The sequence below is a fragment of the Hyperolius riggenbachi genome, chromosome 3 (assembly GCF_040937935.1).
Source record: "Hyperolius riggenbachi isolate aHypRig1 chromosome 3, aHypRig1.pri, whole genome shotgun sequence".
Classification (NCBI taxonomy): Eukaryota; Metazoa; Chordata; class Amphibia; order Anura; family Hyperoliidae; genus Hyperolius; species Hyperolius riggenbachi.
Genome location: NC_090648.1, coordinates 146,621,151 through 146,645,612, shown reverse-complemented (window position 1 = coordinate 146,645,612; position 24,462 = coordinate 146,621,151). Strand labels below are relative to the sequence as shown.

At 45.0% G+C, this 24,462-nt stretch overlaps 2 protein-coding genes across 2 annotated transcripts in view; one reads left to right on the top strand and one right to left on the bottom strand.

Annotated features, from left to right (window-relative positions):
- CIAO2A (cytosolic iron-sulfur assembly component 2A) overlaps nt 1-24,462 on the top strand; it is a 142,498-nt gene that overhangs the window by 13,733 nt on the left and 104,303 nt on the right. The window lies entirely within an intron of this gene.
- SPG11 (SPG11 vesicle trafficking associated, spatacsin) overlaps nt 15,300-24,462 on the bottom strand; it is a 90,243-nt gene continuing 81,080 nt past the window's right edge. Inside the window, exon 41 of the mRNA XM_068275076.1 lies at nt 15,300-18,881. Within this exon, the coding sequence (XP_068131177.1) occupies nt 18,704-18,881 (178 nt within the window). The 3' untranslated portion in view covers nt 15,300-18,703. The remainder of the gene's footprint in view (nt 18,882-24,462) is intronic.

The following is a 24,462-nucleotide window of genomic DNA, read 5'->3' as shown; positions in this document are numbered from 1 at the left end:
CACACATTTCTTAGCGCAGCAGATGTGGACGAGGCCTTACGGAGGAAGGACAATGGCCGGGCTGCAGTGGGCTGTCTGAGCCATTGGGTGGGACTGATTTCTCTCTCTGTGTAAACATTACCTCAAGCGGTCCGCCCACCTCCCCCCCCCCCCCCCCCCCCCAGGAAGATCTTAGCTGCAGAGAGAGAGAGAGACGCTCGAGCAGGTAGAAAACAGCAGGCGGTGGAAGGGGGGACACATGGGGCTAATTATGTGACATAGGGGTATTTACACATCTTTCTCATTAAAAAGAAACATTCAGGTACACTTAGAAATATAAATACCATCAATTTGCAGCCAAACCCATTAGGGACCCCAGATCAGCAGCTACTCCCCTCCAAGGCTCAGCAGGATGTAAACAGGAAGCGACCAACTGTCAAAGGTGGCACATGCCAGGTCGCATGCTCTGGCAGTAAATCTCTGCACTAATATGGCTGGGGCAGATTTATGTATTATTTAGGCAAGAAATATTGTGGTTATGTTGTGCAGACTAACACCAATATATAATTTTTTTTACAGCTTGTCGTTATTCCGCCCTGTTTTTCTATTTGCTTCTCCTCCTACAGTATTTGGAGTAAAGCTACATACACACATTAGATACAAATTGGTCGTAAGCCTAATAAAACAACCAATAATAAGGTTTCAACCGAGTTATGGGCAGCAACCAACAACTAACGATCATCAACAACCCAATAAAATGACCGATATCGGAAGTCGGCCATGATCAAACCTGTTGGAATCGTTCGACCAACCATCTGTTACCGTTGTTTGTGTGTACAAGTAATTAACTGACGTACAACTATCATTTTTATTAAAGCACGTGCGTGAAAGTACCACCTGCGTAGGAGTGTGACCAAAGATTTTTACAAATCCATGGGTCGCCATAGACTAATATGACTTACGGGCCGATGCAGATCGACGCAGTGCTAACGTGTTTTTTGACCTGCGTCGGGGATGTGGCGAATTCTTCACTTCGGGTGCGCTGTATCGTTGCAGTATGGCAGTCTCCATAGACTTTCATTGCATGGTAGTGGGGGGCGGTAAAAATACCGCACCGCCTCGGTGTGAAAGGGCTCTGAGGGTCAAGGCGGCCCATGTATTGCCATTAGTATTTCCACCCGCATATTTATTACATTTCTTCGTCGTAGGGCATTCTTTAACATCACTTCCTGACAGTCGGTTGTAGTCGAAGACGTTTGTACGCAGATCGATCGTTTAAGTGATCTGCAAACTTGGCTCTCCGGCTGTTAAGGAACTACAAGTCCCACAATTTATTGCAGGAGTCTGACAGTCACAGTCATGATTCATAAAGACAAATGCATTGTGGGACTTGTAGTTCCTTAACAGCTGAACAACCAAGTTTTCAGATCACTGGTTTAACCAATTAGCTCATTTGTGTGACCTAACAGCAGCAGTAGGGCCATGCCGCACTTTGTGACACACTACATAGTTTACAAGAGCATTAACCAGTGCAGTTCCGTGGCCTTCCAAGCAGACAACTGACGTACTGCTGTGCTGTGGCCATGGAGATCGTCACTGGAAGGTGCCGGAGTTCACACATGGGCGCTTTTTGCACGCAATTCGCTCTTTGCTGACAGCTTGTGATCAGCAAAGCGCTGCTGCACCAGTAATCCTATGGGATTACTCACACTGCAGCAATTGTGGCACGTTATATGCTACTTATAACATTTTCCCAGCCTTTGCGTCACGATTCTCATTCAATGGAATTAATATTGATAAATGCAATTGCCAAAGAAATGCAAAACACCACAATGCAAAATCAGAAGGCGATTGTGTTGCTGAGTGTGAATGGGGCCTTACTCAGTCTGCAGGGATGGAGAGGAGACTGAATCCAGCCCTGCATCTGCGGACCAGATGAAAAAGAGAAACAGACCGTAGTTTGCCCACTCCTGGCATAGTATAATACTATATTGCAGTGATGGCTAACCTTGGCCTCCAGCTGTGACAACACTACAAATCCCATCATGCCTCTGCCTCCCTGAGTTATGGTTAGAGCTGACAGAGTATTGCAATGCCTCATGGGACTTGTAGTTCCATCACAGCTAGAGTGCCTAGGTTAGCCATCACTGCTATATTGGTAAGGCCTCTTTTTAACATGAAGTTGTTAGTGCTAGATAACTGAGACTCTAGGCCTTGTGACGCCAATGTCCCCCAAATGCTTTTTGTCCTCCCACCCCTGGTACCTGTAGTTATACTTTACCTGTCACGATCTGTGCGTGTCCTCGTACTTCTGCATTTACGCCCCCGCCTAGTTGCCGGTGTTATGGCATGTGGAGCGTGTGTATATTGTCACACATGCGTCCCACATGCTATGAGCCAGTAGTCACGTTGGGCCTGAATGTGGAAAAAGGGCACAGACACTCAGCATGACAGATAAAGTATAACTGCACAGGCACCGAGGGGACATAAAACATTAGATGGGGACAGCGGCCAGGGATATCTGTCTCGGTTAGCATTAATAATTTTTTTCGCACGCTGTTACCGCCAGGCACCCAATCGAGCATGACAACCCAAGATTTTCCAATGTGTTCGGTCAATACATGCATCCAATTTACGCCCGAAATTGGTTGAATTGTCAATCGGGAATGCTTTTGGCAGTACAGATTTTCATCAGATTCGATAATTATCAAATCTGTTGGCCAAAAGTCTATAGATGTATACAGCGATGCAGATGTCGGCCCTTTATAAATACTAATACAGTAAGTCCCCTGTTATCCAGAAGTTTTAAACAACCAGAAAAAAAATTGTTACATTGTAATAATGACAGTTCTAGGAACTAGAGCATCTGGAGCTCAGGCTACATTGCTCCCTCCAGCCAACGGGTCTCCCGTACCGCCCCTTTCCAGGACGCAGATGTGTGAGCAGTAGAGGCATCGGGTAGGGAATGAGAGCAGCCAACTCATAACCGGGGAGAGGCAGAGTACAGGATTTGGCCCGGCTGTGTACACTTGCCCAGGTGGCATCATGCCAGGTCACATGGTCTGGCAGCAAATCTCTGCAGTAACATGGCTGAGGCAGGGTTGCCTACTTGATTTCCAAATTTTTACGGAAAAAAGCCTTACAAAATCTGGACATCCAACATTTTGGACGGACAGAGTCAGATGCACACTTTTAGGGGTGTTGCAGGTGAAGCTTTATTGTTGGTGTGGTCACACATGATAGTGTGTACCCAGGTTACCCCTGCACCCTTGCAACAACTGCAGCCATACTGTGCACAGGGATCACTCTGTTACTAGCGCAAAAGACTCCACAATCAGCAAACACAATAATAATGTGATCAGGTGAAAAAGGCAGCCATCTCCAACTACACAAGCACTCTGATCGATCACCAGATGGCCATGTCAAGTTTCCTGTCAAGTGACAGGCAGCCTATTGGGCCAATCAAAGTGCTGGGATATCGTCCTTTAAAGTGATTGGACCCGCAGGGGCTCAAGGCAGGACGAGTGGAGCTCTCGTCATTGCCAATTAGCAGGCATAAGTTCGTAGCGCTCGCCATGCTACTCTGATAAGGCATGCTATTTATCTTAAGGTGCATTTACACCCACTACAAGGGCTGTGGAGTCGGTACAAAAATCCACCGACTCCGACTCCTCAGTTTAGAATTCCACCGACTCCTCGACTCCGACTCCTCTAATTTGCATATTACAATCTTGTTGATTGAAAGTATGTAACATGAAATTCGTCTCTTAACTGCCAACGCTTAGGAATTTTAAAAGACAGCTGAAGTGAGAAGGATATGGAGACTGACATATTTATTCCCTTTAGTCATAGACTAAAACTAGTCCTTGGTAAGAGTACAGGCCGGAACAAAGAACATGGATCAGGCCCTAGGCAATGTAAATGTGGGTACATGTAAGAGTGATGTGCAGGTACTCTGCAGGAGAATGAGGGGATTCTTCCTCTATTACACATTCTTCAGGCACAATCTGAACATGGATCAGGCCCTAGGCAATGTGACTGTGGGTACATGTAAGAGTGATGTGCAGGTACTCTGCAGGGGAATGAGGAGATTCTTCCTCTATTACACATTCTTCATGCACAATCTGAACCAGGTTTATGGGTGATAGACAACACCTCTGTGTTCAATGTGCACAACATTCTCAGTGGATTCCCTGCAGCTCTGTGGAGAGTGCATATGTAGAGTATAGTACTACTGTGTCACATACATACCTGGGGCTTCCTCCAGCCCCCTTCAGGCTAATCAGTCCCTCGCTGTCCTCCTCCGCCACCTGGATCTTCTGCTATGAGTCCAGGTACTTGAGCCAGTCTGGCGTAGTGCGCATGCACACACTCCGCCGCCGGGAGCGTACTACACCTGCGTAGCACTGTTGCGCAGGTGCAGAACGCTCCTGGCTGTGGAAGCGGCATGCGGCCGGACTGCGCTGACTGGCTGAATTACCAGGACTCATAGCAGAAGATCCAGGTGGTGGAGGTGGACAGCGAAGGACTGATTAGCCTGAAGGGGGCTGGAAGAAGCTCAGGTAGGTATAAAACTTTTATTTTCATCCTTCTCAGGTACCATTTAATTCGTAGTCACCAAACCAAATTTTAACAACATATCAAATTATTTGATTTCATGAGCAAAGAGTACATTTGCATAAACCAGAATCAACGCAGAACTATTTCCATCTCATTGACCATCTCTATTAGTGACACAGCTACACATCAGGCTTTATACTTACAGCATAGATGTTATTTAGTATATATAAGAGATTCCTGTGTACACATCATATATACAGTCACAATCAGATATGTATATCTGACTTTAAAAATACGGGGACAGTTTTATTGAAGCAGCACAAGTAACTAATTTTGATTGGTTTATTTCAATTTTGTGGACTAAGCACAGCTATTACTGTATGTATAAATTATTTATGACTATTATCTGAGAAATGGAACATTTTATCATATTTTCTATTTTAATTACAGTTTAAATTCATTAGGAGTCGGTGCATTTTTTCCCGACTCAGACTCCAGGCACCCAAAATTGCCCCGACTCCACGACTCCGACTTCACAGCCCTGCCCACTACATCCGGCAACTACGGGTCCGTCAGACCCTCCCGCTGGGCAGACGTATAGCCAACAGTAGTGCGTGTGTATGCGCTGTTGGCGGACTGATAAGGCTGTTTCTGAACGATCCGCTCTGTACTACCACTACTATCGGCTAAATGTCCGCCCAGCGGGAGGGTCTGGCGGACCCGTTGTGACCTGTTGTTGCTGCCGGTAGTGCGTGTGTACGCACCTTTAGTGAATCAAGCCCAATGTATTTATTCATGAAAGCGCTGGGGAAATTGGTACACAAAGCGTTTTTTCAAGTGCTTTGCGATTTCCCCATACCTTCCATTGAGGCAAATCGCCTCAAAAATAGTACAGGCAGCGCTTTGGTGAGCGGATCGGAATCTAACCGCTCAGATGTGAACACTCTCATAGGGAATCATTGCACAAGCGTTTTCAGGGCAATTTTGAAAATCGCTGGCTCTTAAAAAGAGACTCAAAACGCCCTCTGTGGGAACAAGTTGAGTTTATAGAACTGGAGAGACTCGGACACTGCTGTTGGAGTGCTAAAGTGTTTGGAGACAGCTGCTTTTTTTCCCCCCTGACCACGCTATCCCTGTGTTTGCTGGATGCTGCAAGGGTGCAGGAGTATAACCTGTGTATACATTATCCACTCAGCTTGCAGGTGCTGTGTGGGTGACAGCTGAAGTTCAGAATACGGAAATTCTACATTATACATGATCTATTTGTTTATCTTTGAGGATCATTTGACATTGGAAGTATGAGAGGAATTACAGATTACAGATTTGTACCGTGGCTTACTGAACTTAAAGGAATTACGAGGTGACATTTGTAAAAAAAAAAAGTTCAGTACCGGTCTTTATTCTGTATGCACGCAGGACGCCATCCGCGCCAACCTTTTACTTCCGCCGGGTCCCCCACTCTTTGCCAGACCCCCGATCATCTCCCGACCCCACCGCCTGTATCGGGCTCTCATGTCACAGGTAAAATGACCGCCAGAGCTTGCCATGGCTGCGCAGCTCTAGGGCTCCTCCCGCCACGTCCTCGCTACAGGCTGTCTCCTGTGCATGTATCGGGAGAGGCCCTGGAGCTGCGCAGCCACACTGCCGTCTATGAGAACTGCGCAGCCGTGGCAAGCTCTGGCGGCCATTTTACCTGTGGCATGAGAGCCCGACACAGGTGGTGGGGTCGGGAGATGACCGGGGTCTGGCAAAGAGTGGGGGACCTGGCGGAAGTAAAAGGATGGCATCCTCCGTGCATACAGAATAAAGACCGGTACTGAACTTTTTTTTTTAGAAATGTCACCTCGTAAATCCTTTAAATGCACCAGATAGGAGTTATCTACTGTGCAGCAGGACCGTTGCAGTATAACGGCATGCAGCGTTGCCATTGACAGTATTGACTGTATGCTTCACTGTATCTAACACAATGTGCAGCACAGATTTCCTGTTATGTTGTGTTCCTGCTGTTACAGGGAACACTATGGCCACTGTAAATGTAGCCTTAACCACTTGAGGACTGCAGGGCTAAACCCCCCTAGTGACCAGGCCATTTTTTGCAAAATTGGCCACTGCAGCTTTAAGGCCAAGCTGCAGGGCCGCACAACTCAGCACACAAGTGATTTCTCCCCACCAACAGAGCTCTCTGTTGGTGGGGTCTGATCGCTCCCCCCATGTTAATTTTTTTTAAAATAAATATTATTGTTTGTTTGTTTTCTTGAAAAACCCGTTTCTTTAAATTTCTTCCCTCCCTCCCTCCCCACAGCCAGCCAATTATGGCGATCGGCTGTCATAGGCTTCTGCCTATGAGAACCGATCGCTCTCTTGTCCCCCATGGGGACAGCCGTGTCACACGGCTGTCCCCAGTGCAGTGCTGCTGCTCATCGCAGCGCTGCACCTAGTAAATAGACGGCGTGATCGCCGTCTAACAGTCTCCCGAGCGGCAATAGCCGCTCGGAGACTGAAGGCGGGGCAAAGCTCCGCCCTCCGAGCATGAGATGCGCGCGCACCATGCGCACGATCTCATGCAAAACAGAGCCCCAGGACTTTACGCCAATTGGCGTTAGGCGGTCCTGGGGCTGCCGCCGCGGCCACGCCTACTGGCGTGACGCGGGCGGCAGAAGGTTAATGTTAGGTTCCACTCTGTTCCGTTTTCTGGTCAATATTATAGTGAGTGCAGTTCACCAGAGAAGATGATGCCTAATCAAAGTATGACAGTAGATAGAGGTTTCAGGATTGCTGTATATTGTATGTACAGCTTGTATAACCTTTTAATTGAGTAACTTCAGAGGGTTCCTAGAAAATCATATTACATTCATTTCATATACAGCAAAACCTTGGATTGAGCGTAATTTCGTAATGTTCTGTCACTACAGAGCTGAAAAAAGAATAAAATATAACAGGTAGGTGGTAGCCTTAGCTCTGTCTAGAAGCATCATGTAAGAGCAGCTCTACGGTGCAGTGTGCTGCTTGTTTACCTTTGCTTGTGGCAGGCAGAGCCCATCCTTATACACTCTCACAGCCTCTGCAGCACGGGTCAGGCTTGTGCAGTGACTTGTCCTGTGTGACTGATCTGTCACTGTCATGTCTTCCTGTGCTGCAGGAGAGCCCCTGCCTGCTGTGTGTGGTGTGGGGAGTCTGGGCCAACATTCTATCCCTAAGGCCCGGTTCACATTAGCGGTTTTTGCAAATCCGAACCGGAACGTATACTGTACAAATGGAACGGATGTGAAAGGATCCAATGTTAACCTATGGATCCATTCACATGCGTTCATTGGTATGGATACGTTCCGGTTCTCGGATCTAAAAATTGCTGCAGGCCCTAATTTTCCGGACCGTTCTGCCCAGCGGAACGGATCCAGACAAAAAATGCTGCAGCATTGGGGCAATGGAAAACAGAACGTTTCTTCACACTAGTGAAGAAATGGACCATTCCACGGGGGATAGGGGCATGTGATGACGCAAACCTGAGTGACGAGAGGGTGAGGGAAGGTGCAGCAGCCGGGACGGGTGGGTGAGGGAGGTTAAAATACATACCTAATGCTCTGTAGCAGCCAGCGGTAGAGGCTTCCATCTTCTTCCACGTCATGTGACTACACGTCGTGTCATGTGACTAGTCACATGACACGCTGTGCAGTCACAGCGGAAGAAGAGGAAGCCTCTACCGCTGGCTGCTACAGAGCATTAGGTATGTATTTTACCCTCCCTCACCCACCCGTCCCGGCTGCTGCACCTTCCCTCACCCTCTCGTCGGCTGCATTAGGTATGTATTTGTTGCCGAAATTGAGTGAAAACTGATCCAAATCATTGATCAGCTTCGTTTTCACTTTCCATTTTGAAGTGCGCACAGAGCCATCCGGATCCACTGAAGCGGAGACCGGATCCGCTTGGCTCAAAAACGCAATGTGAACCAGGCCTAAACGCTGGCCCTCTTTCCCCCTCATTTGTCCCTCTTTCTATATAAAAATATATATTTCTATAACAAAAATGTGTTTGATTGTAAAGTTTAATCCCATCCTTTAAATTGATATAGTACTAATTTTAAAATGTTAATATGAAGGAATATTAACCAGGATAGAAAGGACCAGTGTGGTTTGAATTATACAACAACATATTTTTCTTATGAAATCTTTACAGTATGCGTGACTAGGGGCATGGTGGGGGCGTGGCCAGGAGGTGTGGCATGGGCGTGGCTTAAGCATCCCTTTTTCTCATCTCAAAAAGTTGGGAGGTATGCAGGTGCCTCATATGCCATGTAGCCAGTAAATGTGTGAGAGAGAGAGCAGAAAGCAGCAGGGAGAGGATGGGGACATATGGAGCTAGTCATGTATCAAATGAGTATATAAACATATTTATAATTAAAAAGAAGCATTCAGGGACACTTTGGCCTCAATTCATTAAGCTTAACTCCTGTCTTTAATAACTCTTCTAAACAGTTTTACAGTTATCACAATTATATCACCATGGTGATAACTGTAAAACAGCTCAGAAGAGTTATTAAAGACAGGAGATAAGCTTAGTGAATTGAGGCCTTTGAAATGTAAATACCATCAATTTCCAGCCATAACCCCACCAGAGACCCTAAATGAGCAGCTACTTGTTAGAATGTAAGTATACTTGAATTCTAGGCCTCGGGTACTAAAGTCTAGTAAAGACTTGAGATGCAGGGTCTCTTTAAGCATAGTTTCTCGGAGAGAAATTATGCAGTCATTTACAAGCAGCATGTTCCTCTAGAAGGACACATAATATGTTTTTAGGTCTGAATGTCCCGACATTCAGACTACGAAATGGTAAACAAAGCCGCTATTTGGAAAATATTGCATTCCATGCATCTAGGGCATAAAGCACTGGCGCATTAGATGAGGTGGGTCACATGCCCATCTTAATATTAGAGGTGACTAAACCTCATGGATCTGCACAAGAGTGCGTGCTGCAGCATCTATTAGTAGTGGACGGTAGTCCCTTAGGTACTGTATGCAACTTTTGCAGCACTGCACTTTAATACACAACCAGTCTGATCAATAGCATATAAAATATTAATGGTCTTACGTGTGTTTAATGAAAAATATCAAATTCTTTATTTAGAGAGTTATCAAAATTGTTAAAACAGTTGGGAATAGGGATAACAGGGGAATGGAAATAAATAAAATCAATGAACACGTTGCGGAGCTAATTAGTCCACTTTGCTGGCCAGCTTTTAGTTTAGGAAATCATTCACACTTTCACATAAGCAGACATATCGGCAACATACACGCTTACCTAGGGTGGTACCACCGGGCTGTTTAGTGCACTGTATGATTATAACTAACTAGGAAAGTGTTTAGATAGTCCTGGGCTGTTAGCACAAGTAAATGGCAATATCCTTTTCAGAGTATTATAAGTTCAGTCCAGTTAATATTAGTAGGCAAGCAATAAACAGATATTAGTGCAGGATAGCTTTAAGATGAGAAACAGCAAGCCGCTTTTCTATTTGTATATGCATAAGCATGGCAACTAAGCACAGTCCGGTGTTGCATTGAGAGGATACTGGACAAATATCTCACCACTCCCTCTAGTTGTGAATCGTCACCAACGACTGTCTGGAGGCTATGGCCGGCTGAGGGGTTCACGCTGAGCGGCGGTGTGCGGACCCTATAGCGGCTGCGTCCAGCCTGCTTGTTTCCTGGGTCTCCGCTATCACCTTTCCTCCTCGCTTCAGCGTCTTCCGCATCTCAGACTTCCCATATAGTACGTGAGGTTTCCAGTCCTGGCCAGACGTGGCGTAGCTCCGCCCACCGACGCGTTTCACGCCGCTTGGGGCGTTTCCTCAGGGTGTGACGTCACCCCGCTTTGCGCTTCTTTTATCTTCAATGTCGTCTCTTCCCTTCTCCACTCTGATTGGTCCAAGAATGCCAACTTTTTTCCTCCTTTTGAAAGAGGAACGTTATTCAATGCTTGCCACTAAGTGGCAGTAGAGCAATAGGGGAGATCAGTTAAGGCCACAAATAGACTTTTTATCTTTAGACCTGGGCAATATTGTGTCTTTTCCAAAGTTTAAATTATTTTTATTTTTATCATTTTGGACAGCTTCTCAGGGAAGTGGCATGTATAGGGGAAGAAGGGAAAAAGAAGAACTTCCACAAAACGCTTCATATCATTCAACCCCATACATGCACACTCGACAATTCAGATTCTATGACATCAGAAACATCTACTTATACGCCTCCAAGCGCAAGAAAGCTTTTAGATCTAGGTCTTTGTTGAGGCCATGTGGATACAGGGTTCCCAATTTGTATATCCACATGGCCTCCTTACAGTAAAGCAAGTCATCGAAGTCGCCTCTTCGGGCCAACACATTCAGCCTATAAAGCCCCTTAACCACTGTACCCTCTAGGCTGCCTCCATGTACCTCTGCGTAGTGTGCTGCCAACTGACTTTTTTCCTCGTCACCGTCCTCAATGTGGCGTAAGTGCTCCAAAACCCTTTCTTTTAACATTCTTTTAGTTTTTCCTATATATTTAAGTTTGCAGGGACATTGGATCATATAGATTACTCTTTTTGTTTGACAGTTAATGTGGGATCTTATTTCATAAGTTTTTGTCTCAGAGCTATTAGTAAAGGTTTTATTGTCATGTCTACTAATATATGGACACAGTTTGCACTTCCCACATCTGTAGGTCCCATTTGGAGTCGTCTTATTTAGCCAGGTGGTGTTGTCTCTTACATATTCGCTATGGACTAATTTGTCCTTTAGATTTTGTGCTCGTCGTGCAGTCAGTAGTGGTCTTGGGCCTATAATTTTTGCTATTTCTGGAGATGAGGTAAGGATCCCCCAGTTTTTTGTCAGCATTTCTCTGAAGTCTTCCCAATGTGACCCATATCTGGACACCATCCTAATGAATTGGTCTCTACCATCTTTATCTTTTTCCACTGATGGAGATTAAATCAGGGAACATCTGCTCAAATTCCAGGCTCTTTTAAGAGCCCTTCGGAGTGTTCTATGGGGATAGTTCCTTTCACGGAATCTTTGGTATAATTCAAGTGCCTCACGTCTAAATAGCTCATCTGTTGAACAATTGCGACGTAGGCGTATGAATTGTCCATAAGGTATGCCTTTAATTAGAGGGGGAGGATGGTGACTAGAGGCATGTAGCAAGCTATTTCCTGCAGTCGGCTTTCTATACGTTGAGGTCATTATTTTGTTATTTTGTATTGTCAGCTTTAGGTCCAAGAAAGTCAGGGATTGATTGCTAACTGTGGAGGTCAAATTGATGTTTTTGTCATTTTTGTTTAGTCGCTCAAGGAATTTTATCAAGTCCTCTTCAGTACCTGTCCAGACCAGGAGCACGTCGTCTATATAGCGAAGCCAGAGGGCGGCATGCGCTCGATAGCCCTCATCCCTATAGACCTCTTGGTGTTTCCATAGGCCCAGATGGAGACAGGCATATGCTGGAGCACACGCCGCCCCCATGGACGTGCCCCTGGTCTGTCTGTAATATCCACCGTCAAATGAAAAGCAGTTATAATTGAGTATTAACTCCATTGAATCAACTATGAATTGATTGGTCAAGTCAGCTTCCGAGTGAAATGCCTCAAGGAAAAAGCTGACCGCCCTGAGTCCCTCCCCATGGGGTATCGACGTGTATAACGATTCCACGTCGATCCCGACAAGGAGGGACCCAGGGGGGCAATCAAACCTATCCAGTTCTCCCAAGAGGCTCTTTGTGTCCAGCACAAAGGATGGAAGTTCCTTGACCATTGGCTTTAAGCGTTCGTCTATGTACTTCCCTAGTCTTTCTGTTGGTCCTCCTATTCCGGCCACAATGGGCCGTCCAGGAGGTTTAATGGGATTTTTGTGAATTTTGGGAATAATGTAGAAGGTTGGAATATTAAAGGATTCCACCTTCATATATTCCCTCTCGACTTCAGTGATTACCTGATTTTTCCACGCATCGTCCACCAGGTCATTGACCCTTTGGACAATATATGCAAATGGATTTCCCTCCAATCTACAGTAAGTCGTTTTGTCTTTCAGTTGTCTTTTTATTTCCGCAACATAGTCCTCTTCTTTTAAGAGGACTATGTTACCTCCTTTATCTCCTGGTTTTATCACCAGGCCTTTTGCCTGTTGTAATTCCATTAGGGCCTGTCTTTCTTTTTTCGTCAGATTGGATTTTTGCACAGTTTTAGTCCAGTCATATTTATTCAAATCTTGTTTAATGGTTTCTAGAAATACTGATAGATATTTGTTTTTAGACAGAGGGGGCATTTTTATGGATTTTTTACGTAATTTAGTTGGAGCAAGTACGTCTGAGGGGGGTTCGGAAGAGCGGTTTAACGGTTCTTCTACATATTGACTTAGATGACCAATTTCATCTTCCTCACTATTCTCTCTATTTTCACAGAGCTCAATTAGGTCCATTAGTGTCCTTTGATCATTTGTATCCAGTTGGGAGTTGGTATCATCTCCACCTTCTGTCTCCCCTAGGGTTTCTTCCCCCTCTTGGTGCCACAGTCTGAACGCCACCTTGCGTAGAAATAAGGTTAGGTCTTTAAATACTTCAAAGGGGTCACCTCCTATCTGGGGAGAGAATGACAACCCTTTATTCAAAACTGACAATGCCCATGCCTGCCAATTGTAGGCTTGGAGGTATGGCTCTGGTGATGTCAGAATTCAACTCTTTAATGTTCATATAAAAGAGGGAGAAGGGATGGCAGAGGGCTACTTTACTTCGTCTTCTGCATGCTATCCTGCTCTCTACGCTTCCTATTATGAATAATAGCTTCATGTCTGTGTGCTGTAAGTATATGTGATGTACATAGGACATAGGAAAGACTGTTTATACTCTGAAGAAATCAACATGTAACAAAAGATCGGCGAGGAGAACGCCAGCGCATACCACTAAGGCTGCCTTAGTGGTATGCGCTGGCGTTCTCCTCGCTGTTCAACCAAATGTAAGTTACACATTTTTTTGCTTAGCTGCTCCCAAGGTTTTAAATTTAGGTTAGGTCACTTGCCCGGAGGTTTGCCTCACCGTGGCGCAAGTGTCTAGTATAATATACTTTGCATGCAAACCATATTGGAAGCTAAAGTTCCTCCTACTTTAATAAATGTTAGCACTTGTCTTGGATGCAGGGCATGCATTTTTCAGTCTAGCAGAGGCGGTGTATGCCTGTGCGGTTAACCATTCTATTGCAGCATGTGTTTAGGGACGCACAGCCTTTCCCCCCCCCCCCCCCACCTTTTCTTAACTATGTAACAAAAGATGCCTGATTGCTGAATAATCCCCCTTAAAGGTGAAGGTGGCTGTCTCCGCTCTATCTCCTGTATGCTGTTGCTGTGAGTTGCAGCTCTAATGAGTGGCTGGTGCCGGAGTAAAAGGTGTGTTGTGCTGTTGCCAATAGCAACCAATGTATATGTTCTTACACTACTCACCTCCAAGGCACAGCAAGAAGTGAACAGGAAACCATGGTAGCCATAGCAACAGCTGCACCAATCAGGGGGTCCTAGGTGGCATCATGCCAGGTCGCATGCTCTGGCAGTTAAGCTTTGCACTAATGGCGCCCATACATGGTACTATTTTTTTATTTTTTTTGCAGAGATGCGATCTCCTGCAAAACACGCCCCCAGGACTGCACACCAATCGGCATAAGTCGGACATGGGGCTGCGGCCGTGTCCACACCAATTGGCATGGAGCGGTCCTTAAGAAGTTCAAGCAGACCTGAACCAAGAGGGATTTGGGCGTACACTGAAAACGGGGGCGTATACTGAAAACGGGTGCGCCCAAATTTGGGAACAAGCTGAAGTCGAAAGGTGGCTCACCCTGTTCCTGCTGAAACTCCCCAGTGGTGTTAGTGCTATTCCCCCTCCAGCATGTGCTATTGCCAGTGGCCGAATTTTTTTTTTCCTTTTTAACTTGAGCCCCCAAATTAGTCTGACTGAGCACCGCAATAGCCTTAATTCACATTATGACCCATGACGGTACCCATATCAGAAATTTGCTGTCTCAGGATAGGGAGGCTGACATTTAATTTTAAAGGGCTTCTGAGGCCAAATGGGAAATCTATTTTTTACTCACCTGGGGCTTCTTCCAGCCCCTCGCCGCAGCCCTGGTCCTCCTCGGTGTCCCCGCCGGCCACAATTATAACGGCCTGCCGGTGGGGTCAGCTCTTCTGCGCCGCCACGGGCACGTCATCTGGCGCATACCGTACCCACACAGTAGTTGTGTGCAGGTGCAGTATGCGCCAGACGACGTAGGCGCAGGCGGGTCGCGATCATTGCGGCCATCCAGCGGGAACACCGAATACTGAAAGAAGCCCCAGGTGATTACAAAATATACAGTCCTGCTGATCCACTGCCTCTAATTACATTTAGCCATTAACCGTGACCAAGCGTGCAGATCAAATGTCTCTGACTGGATTAGCCACACACTTGTTTCAGGTGTGTGATTCAGACACTACTACAGCGAAAGAGCTCAGCAGAATTCCAGGCAACTGGTATTGTTTAGAGGAAATAAATATGGCAGCCACCATATCCCTCTCACTTCAGGTGTACTTTAAAACTGCAAATGATAATGAATGGTAATGGTAATTATATCCCCTGGGAGCTGAATGAAGCAGATTCTGCCTCAAGCTGTCATGGCTGCTGTTTACATTACAATTGCAGCTCTAAAATTGAAATAAAGAATGCGAGACTGTAGGAACACTCTGTTTACCACTTACAACATATTCAGTGAATTATCTCATAAAAGTTTATTGGCAGGTTTGCTTTGATGTACAAAAACATAACACAGATCTATCAAAACATGACACATTTATATAGGCATTCAGATCACGACAAGTAAACAGTATTAATTATATCTCTTGTTAAATAATTTAGCTGTGTGCTGAACACACTGCAGACTCAGGGCTCCATTTGATATCCTTGTGCAAAAACAACCAAAGTGTATCGGATATCGGCTATCCTGAGTGCAAGAAGGTGCCTTTATTATAGATGTCCCCCATTCTGCACAGCAGGCTTGGGAAATAACAGCTGACTGTGCTGAATCCTTGTTTTGACTATATTCCTATTGCACTCCCCCGCAGCAGGACATTACCTGCTGTTTCCTCTTCTTCACAGTACCACACATGCTGCTTAGCTGAGTTCTATGTAAAAGCCTGTAGGGTAATTGGTTCATATAGGCAGTGGTTTGGAGAGTTTGGTCGGCATGAAATGTATCCAGTTGTAGAAATGCAAACTTGCAAGCACTGAAAGCTTAGAAAATGCTAGTTGCTGTAAATAGCTTGGCAATTTTCTGGTGTCCAGGAGGTACCTTGGCCACAGCAAGTGAGCCCAAAGCAAGCTAAGTAAACCGTTCCAGAACACTAGCTAGACCCAGGGTCAGGAACCTTTTAGGCTGAGAGAACCATAAACACCACATATTTTAAAATGTAATTCCCTGAGAGCCATACAATATGTTTCAAACTGGGACAGTAGGGCTCACATCCCTGCTGCCATGGTGATGTGTACACAGTTGATCCACCTGGCAGCGGAAGTGTCAGACACTTCTTTAGCTTCTCTTGGGTTTCAGCAACATCAGCATTTTCCCTGAGAGCCAGACAGGAGAAATACCAACTAACAGCTTGTACAATTAGCTAGCTGACTTGGGGGTTGATTCATTTTGTAGGATGAGATCCCCGCACTTTGGCCCAATAGGCTGCCTGTCAAATGACAGGCAGCCTATTGGCCCAATCAAAGTGCGGGGATCTCGTCCTACAAAGTCACTGGACCTGACAGGATCCAGGGTGGGACAATTGGAGCAGCCGTTGCTCGTTTTGGGGTAGCGCAAGTAAGTGAAAATGTTACTTGCACTGCCACACTAAGCTGCGCTGCTTGAGCAGTGTAGCTTAGTGAATCAACCCCTACTGATTGGTCTGTAAGCCAGCTGTAGCCATCAAGAGCCACATCTGGCTCCCGAGCCGTAGGATCCCTACCCCTGAGCTAGACAAACATCAGACACTCATTTAAAGAGGAACTGTAGTGAAAACATTATGATTAAAATTGCTCATTTACAATATTCATTTATAGATTTAGCGTTTGCCCATTGTAAAACCTTTCCTCCTCTCCATGATTTATATTCTGAAATTTATCACTGGTGGCGACATCTTTAGTTCTGCCAGGTGATCTGTACGGAATGTTCGTTACTGAGCGTTCTATGCACAGAGAGAGAGATTAATTGCTTGGCAGTTGGAAAAAGCGGTTATTTCCCACAATGTAATGATGTTCACAGAAAGCAAACTGTCAGGACCTTGGTCATGACATCACACTGTGGGAGGAGTTTCATCATAATATCAGCCATACAGACCACCCTGATGATCTATTCGAGAAAAGGTAAAGATTTCTCATCGGAATGGTGGTATCAGCTACGGATTGGGATGACGTTCAACCCTTGGTTACAGTTCCTCTTTAAAGTGACCCTGAAAGGGGGGGGGGGGGGGAAATTTCCACAAAGGGATACACCTTTCAGGAGAGAGACTTTTTTTGGGTCCTCCAGCGGCTTCTCCCCATACTCCTCCCCCGGGCCGTTCCAGCGCTGCGTCCCCGGAAAGACAGTAGTCAAGGGCTTGATGGTGATGTGCGCATGCGAAGTAGCACTGATCCAACTGCACTTCAGCGCCTGTGCTACTGATCATGCGCAAGACAGATTTTCTGGGTTTTCAGCGACGGAACGGCCTGGCGGACGACCCAGAGGCTTCCCTCTCCCGAGTTGAGTATCTACATTTTGGGATTGCAAACCTCACAGGTTTGCTGTAAATTTTAAAGTAATTATTTAGCTATGGCTACAGCTATCTGGTAAGGCACCTCAGATCAAATTCCTACAACTACACTTCAATCTGACTACCGGAAAATCCCAAGCTATTTATCCAGCGTTTTCTTAGTGTTTTTCTGTCCAAAAGTCTGCATTAAGACTACCACTGTATAAACACGACGCGGCCAAATGCTGCCATCGACCATCCATATGAATTATTATCCAAAATCTGTACACAGCTGTACACAGGCAAAACATATAAATGCAGCTTTACTTACCTGGGGTTTCTTCCAGCTCCTAGAAGTCATTTGTGTCCCTCGCCACAGCTCTGGTCTTCTCCTCTGAAGGATCACCAAACCATCGTGTTCTGTATGACATCATCCTACACCCAGATGCTCTATCTGCTATTCAGTTGTGAACCTCTTTTAATGTGAAGCTTTTAAGTCAGACCATAGGAGTTTCCAATTCCAAGGAAACATTAAACCGCCTAAATTATAACAGTTACTATATATATATATATATATATATATATATATATATATATATATATATATTTATATATATATATTATGCTTTTAAAGATGCTAAAAACTACCTTTTGTACCCCAATTACACACATGGCACCACTTATGAACTAGAAGCATATCCTCCTCAGAGGGAATTCTGATGGTTGCAAGAAACAGGCAAATATATGTGCGGAAGCATCATCTGCAGTCCTTAAAAAACTAAAATGATTGTTATACACAAGTCATAGGCTAGTAAAGACAAGCTGACATATTGTAGAGGTTACCTGTAGATTTTTACAAAGCTAAGAAATACTCATATGGCACTTAAAAATGGAGTTTTAGCCAAAACATAGCTAAGTTTTATTGCTTTCCGTGCTCCCTTGGAGAGAGCAGTATAAGTCCATTGCTCCTCTCTCTGGAGTGCATTCTTCATGAATTCCAATGGAGATGCCACTAGCGCACCAGCACCATTCGGGAAGCTGAGGTCACAGAAGAGCCTTGGCTCTGCAGAGAAAACATGGTGTCAAGGAGAGAGCAATCTCACTGCTGAGGACCAAGTCCAACTTCTAACCAGTCCAAAAGCTACTCAGAGTAGCCCCACTTAATCATCTGATTGCACTTGCATAGTTAGAGTTAGAAGAAAAACAACTTTACTTAATTTAAGTTTTGGAAAATATGGAGACATGCTAGCTGATATTATGCCATTGGCAGGAGGTAGCTTTAACTTCCACAAAGTTTCTCCAAGACTTCAACGCACCATACTTGGCTAGATTAGCAAAATTGATGAGTTGTAAGTGTATACGTTTTCCAAAATGGCTCATCCCTGCTGATCAGAACAGATTCCAGTTGTGTCATCAGGACAGCATGTCAGTCAGACAACAACGTGTCTGGGAGTCTCTCATCAGGACATCAGTGATGTCATAAAACTTGTGCTCAAAGGCCAATTTGTAACGCGTGTTAATGTCCTCACAATAGCTGATCACACGTTTCAGGTTCTGCAGTCCTGTGGTTCCTGGAGGGTTCAGTTTGCACCTGAAAAATGAAAACACATATGTAAATACCTGGCAAGCAATTGTGCAATCTAGATGCTCTAATGCTGGGAATACACGTTTCGTTTTTGAGCCATTTAGATGGCTCGATAGATAATTTCCGACATGTCTGATCTCCCGTTCGATCGTTTCACTGCTCGATTTCTCAGAGGTGAATAGAAAAAGCTAAGAAAAACTAGCGGAAGATAAGAGAATCGACTGCAGAATCAAACGGCAAAAACGATCAAGCGCAGAATCGAGCGGCAGAAACGAACCGTGTATTCACTTGCGTAACAATAGGGGATGCGACCCCAGCTGTCTCGGGCCCCCTTGGGCCCGCTCAGGGACTTTTGGGGGGCAGGAGGGGTCGCAGCATAAGAGGAGAGTGTGGCAGATCGGTGGGGAGGCGGGAAATTTCCCCCCCTCCTCCCTCACCTCGGGCTCTCCTCTCAGCGCTCCCCCTCCTGCAAGCATTGGTGGCAGCGGGCGGCAGCGGCAGGCTGAACACATTACCTCCTTCTCGCTGGAGGTCTTCCGATCTCTAAGAGCTTCATACAACTTCCTGTGTAAACAGGAAGTTGCTCTTCCTGCTCTCATGCAACTTCCTGTGTAAACAGGAAGTTGCTCTTAGAGATCGGAAGACCTCCAGCGAGAAGGAGGTAATGTGTTCAGCCTGCCGCGCCGCTACTGCCCGCTGCCACCAATGATTGCAGGAGGAAGAGCGCTGAGAGGAGAGCCAGAGTGTCCCCCCTCCCCACCGATCTGCCACACTCTCTTCTTATGCTGCGACCCCTCCTGCCCCCCAAAAGTCCCTGAGTGGGCCCTAGGGGGGGGGGGCTGATTTTTTTTGCAGGGGGGGCCCGGGGATTTCTAGGTATGCTCCTGCGTGTATTCCCAGCATAACGTGCTGAATTAAAGGCTAATTCTACCCTGTCACCTGTGCATTGTGTGTCTGCAGAATGCAGAGCCTATGGGCCATAGAGTCATTATAATGCTAGATTTGACATTAGGCAATACTTGAGGGTCAGTGCCTATGGAGCTCCACAAATGAGTTGTACATGATAGGTGAACCAGGGGGAAGTCTACTGTCCAGAAAGAATCAGGAAAAAAATGAAGTTTATTTATGGAGAACTGGGCAAACACTGGAACATTTGGAGCAATGGCCAAAATTCAATAAGATCATGAAAGTGATAATGAGGCAAGTAAAAACTAATCACCACACATCAATCAGTATTTTAAGTGTTAATTCACTAAAGAAGCTTGCCTTAAAGGGAAGGTTCAAGCAAAAAAAAAAAAATGAGTTTTACTTACCTGGGGCTTCTACCAGCCCCATGTAGCCATCCTGTGCCCTTGTAGTCACTCACTGCTGCTCCAGTCCCCCGCTGGCAGCTTTCTGACCTCGGAGGTCAGGGCCACATTGCATACATTTTTACGCATTCCAGCTAGTGCAGGAACAAAAATTTACGCGTTGCACCACTAACGCGTAAAAATGTATGCGTTAATGTTCCTGCACTAGCGGGAATGTGTAAAAATGTACGCAATTCGGCCCTGACCTCCGAGGTCAGAAAGCTCCCAGCGGGGGACTGGAGCAGCAGTGAGTTACTACGAGGGCACAGGATGGCTGCATGGGGCTGGTAGAAGCCCCAGGTAAGTGAAACTCATTTTTTTTTTTTTTTGCTTGGACCTTCCCTTTAAGGGGCCCAAACACTCAGCCGATTTCTGACCGATCGATCAAAATCGATCGATTGCAAATTGACCGATCGACCGATTTGTGGATGATTTCAATCGATCTGGCAGGCTGGAAAATCTAGGTCGATCTGTTGAGATTGCTTATCATTTTGCATTGGCCCTAATGGAAATCTGAATGGCAAAAAAATGCCATCAGATTGATTTTCAATAGATTTCAAACTGAAATCTATTGGAAATCTGTTCCTAGTAAAAATCAGAAATCTATCTGGCGATCTATCTGCTGCTAATCTAACGAGTGTATGGCCACCTTTAAGGTCACAATACACTTATAGATTTGCAGCAGATTCGACCATCAGATTTCTGTCAGATGCCAGTCAAGTTGAATCTGACAGGAATCTATCTGATGAAATCTATTGGAAATCGATCTAAATGCATTATTGGACCATTAGATCAAATGCAAATCTATGGGCCATCGATCTGCTGCCAACAGCAGAACGACCTAGATCTTAAATCCTGTCATATAGATCAAATAGATCAAAATCGGCCACAAATCGACCAACTGATCGACAATCGAAAGCTGAAGTCGACCAGTGTATGGGCCCCTTAATTAACATGTACTAATAAGCTTTAAAAGAGAGAGTGTGTTATCTTATTGCGTGTGGTCCGGTATTAGTCATGGAGAGAATCCGAAGACATAACAACAAAAGTTGTTTAGGTGATACCTTTTAATGACTAACTGTACAAGATTTCTTTGCGAACTGGATCAGAGCTCTGATCCAGTTCTGAAACAGGCCTGAAGAAGAAACGTAAGTTTCGAAAGCTTGCAAAGAAATCTTGTACAGTTAGTCATTAAAGGTATCACCTAAACAACTTTGAGTGTGTGTGCGTGCGCGTGTGTGTGTACATACGCTTGATGTCTTGCTTTCCTCTCTGTGAGCAGCAGGCTGTGTGTGTTTCTCTCTGTATACAGTTTCACTTTCGGCACAAAATACCAGAAAATAAAGCAGACAGCTCAGAATTGTACACAGCTTACACAAAAAGAACAGCATCCAGGACGTATCCCAAATATAAAAACAACACGCATCACCAGTGATGCTGGGAGGGGAGGTATAAAAGGTAACACTGATATCAATAAATCGATAGGCCCTTGACGATCTACTAAGCCTATTAAATGAGAAGGATGAACAGGGGAGTTATGTCACCTTTAAACCTCCCTTTAAGTTTTTACCGTATTTCAGTAACAAGATAAAGACCTTTTTCAACCTGGTTTGTAAAGATCTGCAAAGCTTGGGAAATAAGCATGCCATAGTTGCTGACAATTTGAGATTAGAAGAAAGGAGAGCAATCAGTACATTGAGTACAAGAAAAGACATCATCATTAAGGAGGCTGATAAAGGAGGGAACGTGGTTATCTGGCCCCTTGAACTTTATTTAGAGGAGGCTCACAAACAATTGAACAACCAATCATTTTATCGCAGATTACGAGAAAATCCCATTTAAATTTTTCAGCGTGAATTTAAGAATCTTTTAGATACAGCCAAATATGAAGGTGCGATTACTGATAAAGAAAATACATTTTTATGGAGAGAAAAACCAGTAATGGCAACATTTTATATGTTGCCAAAAATACATAAGAATTTGCAACAACCACCATAATATTGGGGATTGGCAGCATGACTGAACATGCTTGCCAATTTATTGATTATCATTTACAGCCATTTGTAACATCCCTAGATTCATATATTCGTGATACAGGTGATCTATTGAGACACATTGATTGTCTAAATGTTCCTGATGATGCTCTATTAATTACATGTGATGTTGAATCGCTTTACTCCAATGTGAGTCATGACATAGGTTTGCGAGCTGTGAGTTACTTTCTAGATATGGGTAATATTCCTGATTCCCGGAGGCTGTTTATATTATCGTTGTTGGAATTTGTATTGAAACACAATGTTTTCGTGTTTGACTCGCGCTTCCACCTCCAGGTCAGGGGGGTGGCCATGGGGGCGAAGTGTGCCCCCTCGGTCACCAACCTGTTCTTTGGATGGTGGGAGCGCGAGATTGTTTGGTCTGAATCGATGAGCCGGTTCCACCCCCTATATTTTGGGGTGGTTCAGGATTATTGACGATTTATTCATTTGGCAAGGACCCCAACATACATGTGTGGAATTTTTTGAAGTATTAAACCACAACGATCTGAACATTCTCCTTACATACAACATCAGTGCGCAAGAAATTGAGTTCTTAGATCTTAAAGGGGAACTTCAGCCTAAACAAACATACTGTCATCAAGTTACATTAGTTATGTGCATTAGCATAGATAGGTAATATAATCTCTTACTCACCCTGTTTTAAAAGAACAGGCAAATGTTTGTGATTCATGGGGGCTGCCATCTTTTTGGTTGAAAGGAGGTGACAAGGAGCAGGAGACACAGTTCCAACTGTCCTGTGTCCTGATTACCCCTCCCAGCTGCACACGCTAGGCTTCAAATGTCAAATTTAAAATGAAAAAAAAAATTGCACCAAAACAGCAGAACGAGAACAACAATATCAGAAATCCCATCATGCTTTGCACAGCATCAGGGGAAAAAAGCCTGGGCAGTTTTTTCTGTGCAGCTAAAAATGAGGCTTGTATAAGAGAAACAAAGTTCTGATGCTGTGAAACTGTTAAAGAAACACCAAACCTTTTTCAGTGCTGCTGAGTAGATTTTTAGTCCGGAGGTTCACTTTAACCTCCTTGGCGGTAATGACGAGCTCAGCTCGTCCATTACCGCCGGAAGCTCGTCATTACCGCCGGAGGGCGCCGCTCAAGCCCTGGTGGGCCGATTTTCATAATTTTTTTTAATACACGCAACTAGCACTTTGCTAGCTGCGTGTCTACCTTGATCGCCACTGCTGATGCGCTGCTACCTGCCGCCCCTCCCCCCTTCCCCCCTGAGACCCTGTGCGCAGCCTGGCTAATCAGTGCCAGGCAGCGCTGAGGGTTGGATCGGGACTCCCGATGACATCACAACATCGATGACGTCATCACGATCATTGCCATGGCGACGGGGATGCCCTAAAGGAAATCCCGATCAGAACGGGATTTCCTTATGGGAAGACGTCGCGGCGGCGATCGGAGGGGCTGGGCGGACGCCGCAGGGAGGGGGGAATCTTATCATTTTCTTGTGTGTGCTGGTGGACCGCTGTAAGTCCGGTCATGGCTTTGTGTGGGTGTGCATAAATCTTCTCCATCACACAATATGCTTCATTTTTTCACATTTCACTCACATTGTGTTTATTCATGTGACCTTACAGTCTTCTTACACTGTCACTTTTTTGTTTGTGTTTTTCCAGTTTGTTGGAAGCAAGTACCAACAACTGGATCACGACCATTTGTGGTTATATCCTCCCTGCTGCATTTAGTGCCGATGCTTTTTACCCTACTTTGTATGCAACAACTGGATCACCATTGTTTTCAGCATGTCGGAAGTCAGTACTGACAGCTGGCAGTCACACTTTTGCAACTGCACGATTTTATCACATAGTGTTCACTGTATGCTGGGAACATGTTCTCCAGTTAAATTTTTACACCATTATTCATTTGTTCCTTTTTTCCCTATATTTTTAGTACACATAGATTGTATCAAGCATGAGCACTTTCGATTGACACCCAGAAATCTACTATCACACCATGGATGATTCAAGTTCGAAGATGTTCTTTAATTCAAGATATTTTTCTACCTCCCTTTTGCACTTTATGATTAGCACTTTATTCAGCACGCCAGTTAGCGAGTTTATGAATTATTTATTTTTAGATTTATATTTATTGAATGATATTTATAACTGTGTATAGATTGCTAGGCTATTTCTTCTTGCTTGTATGTATTCTCTATCTTGACCACTAGATGTCT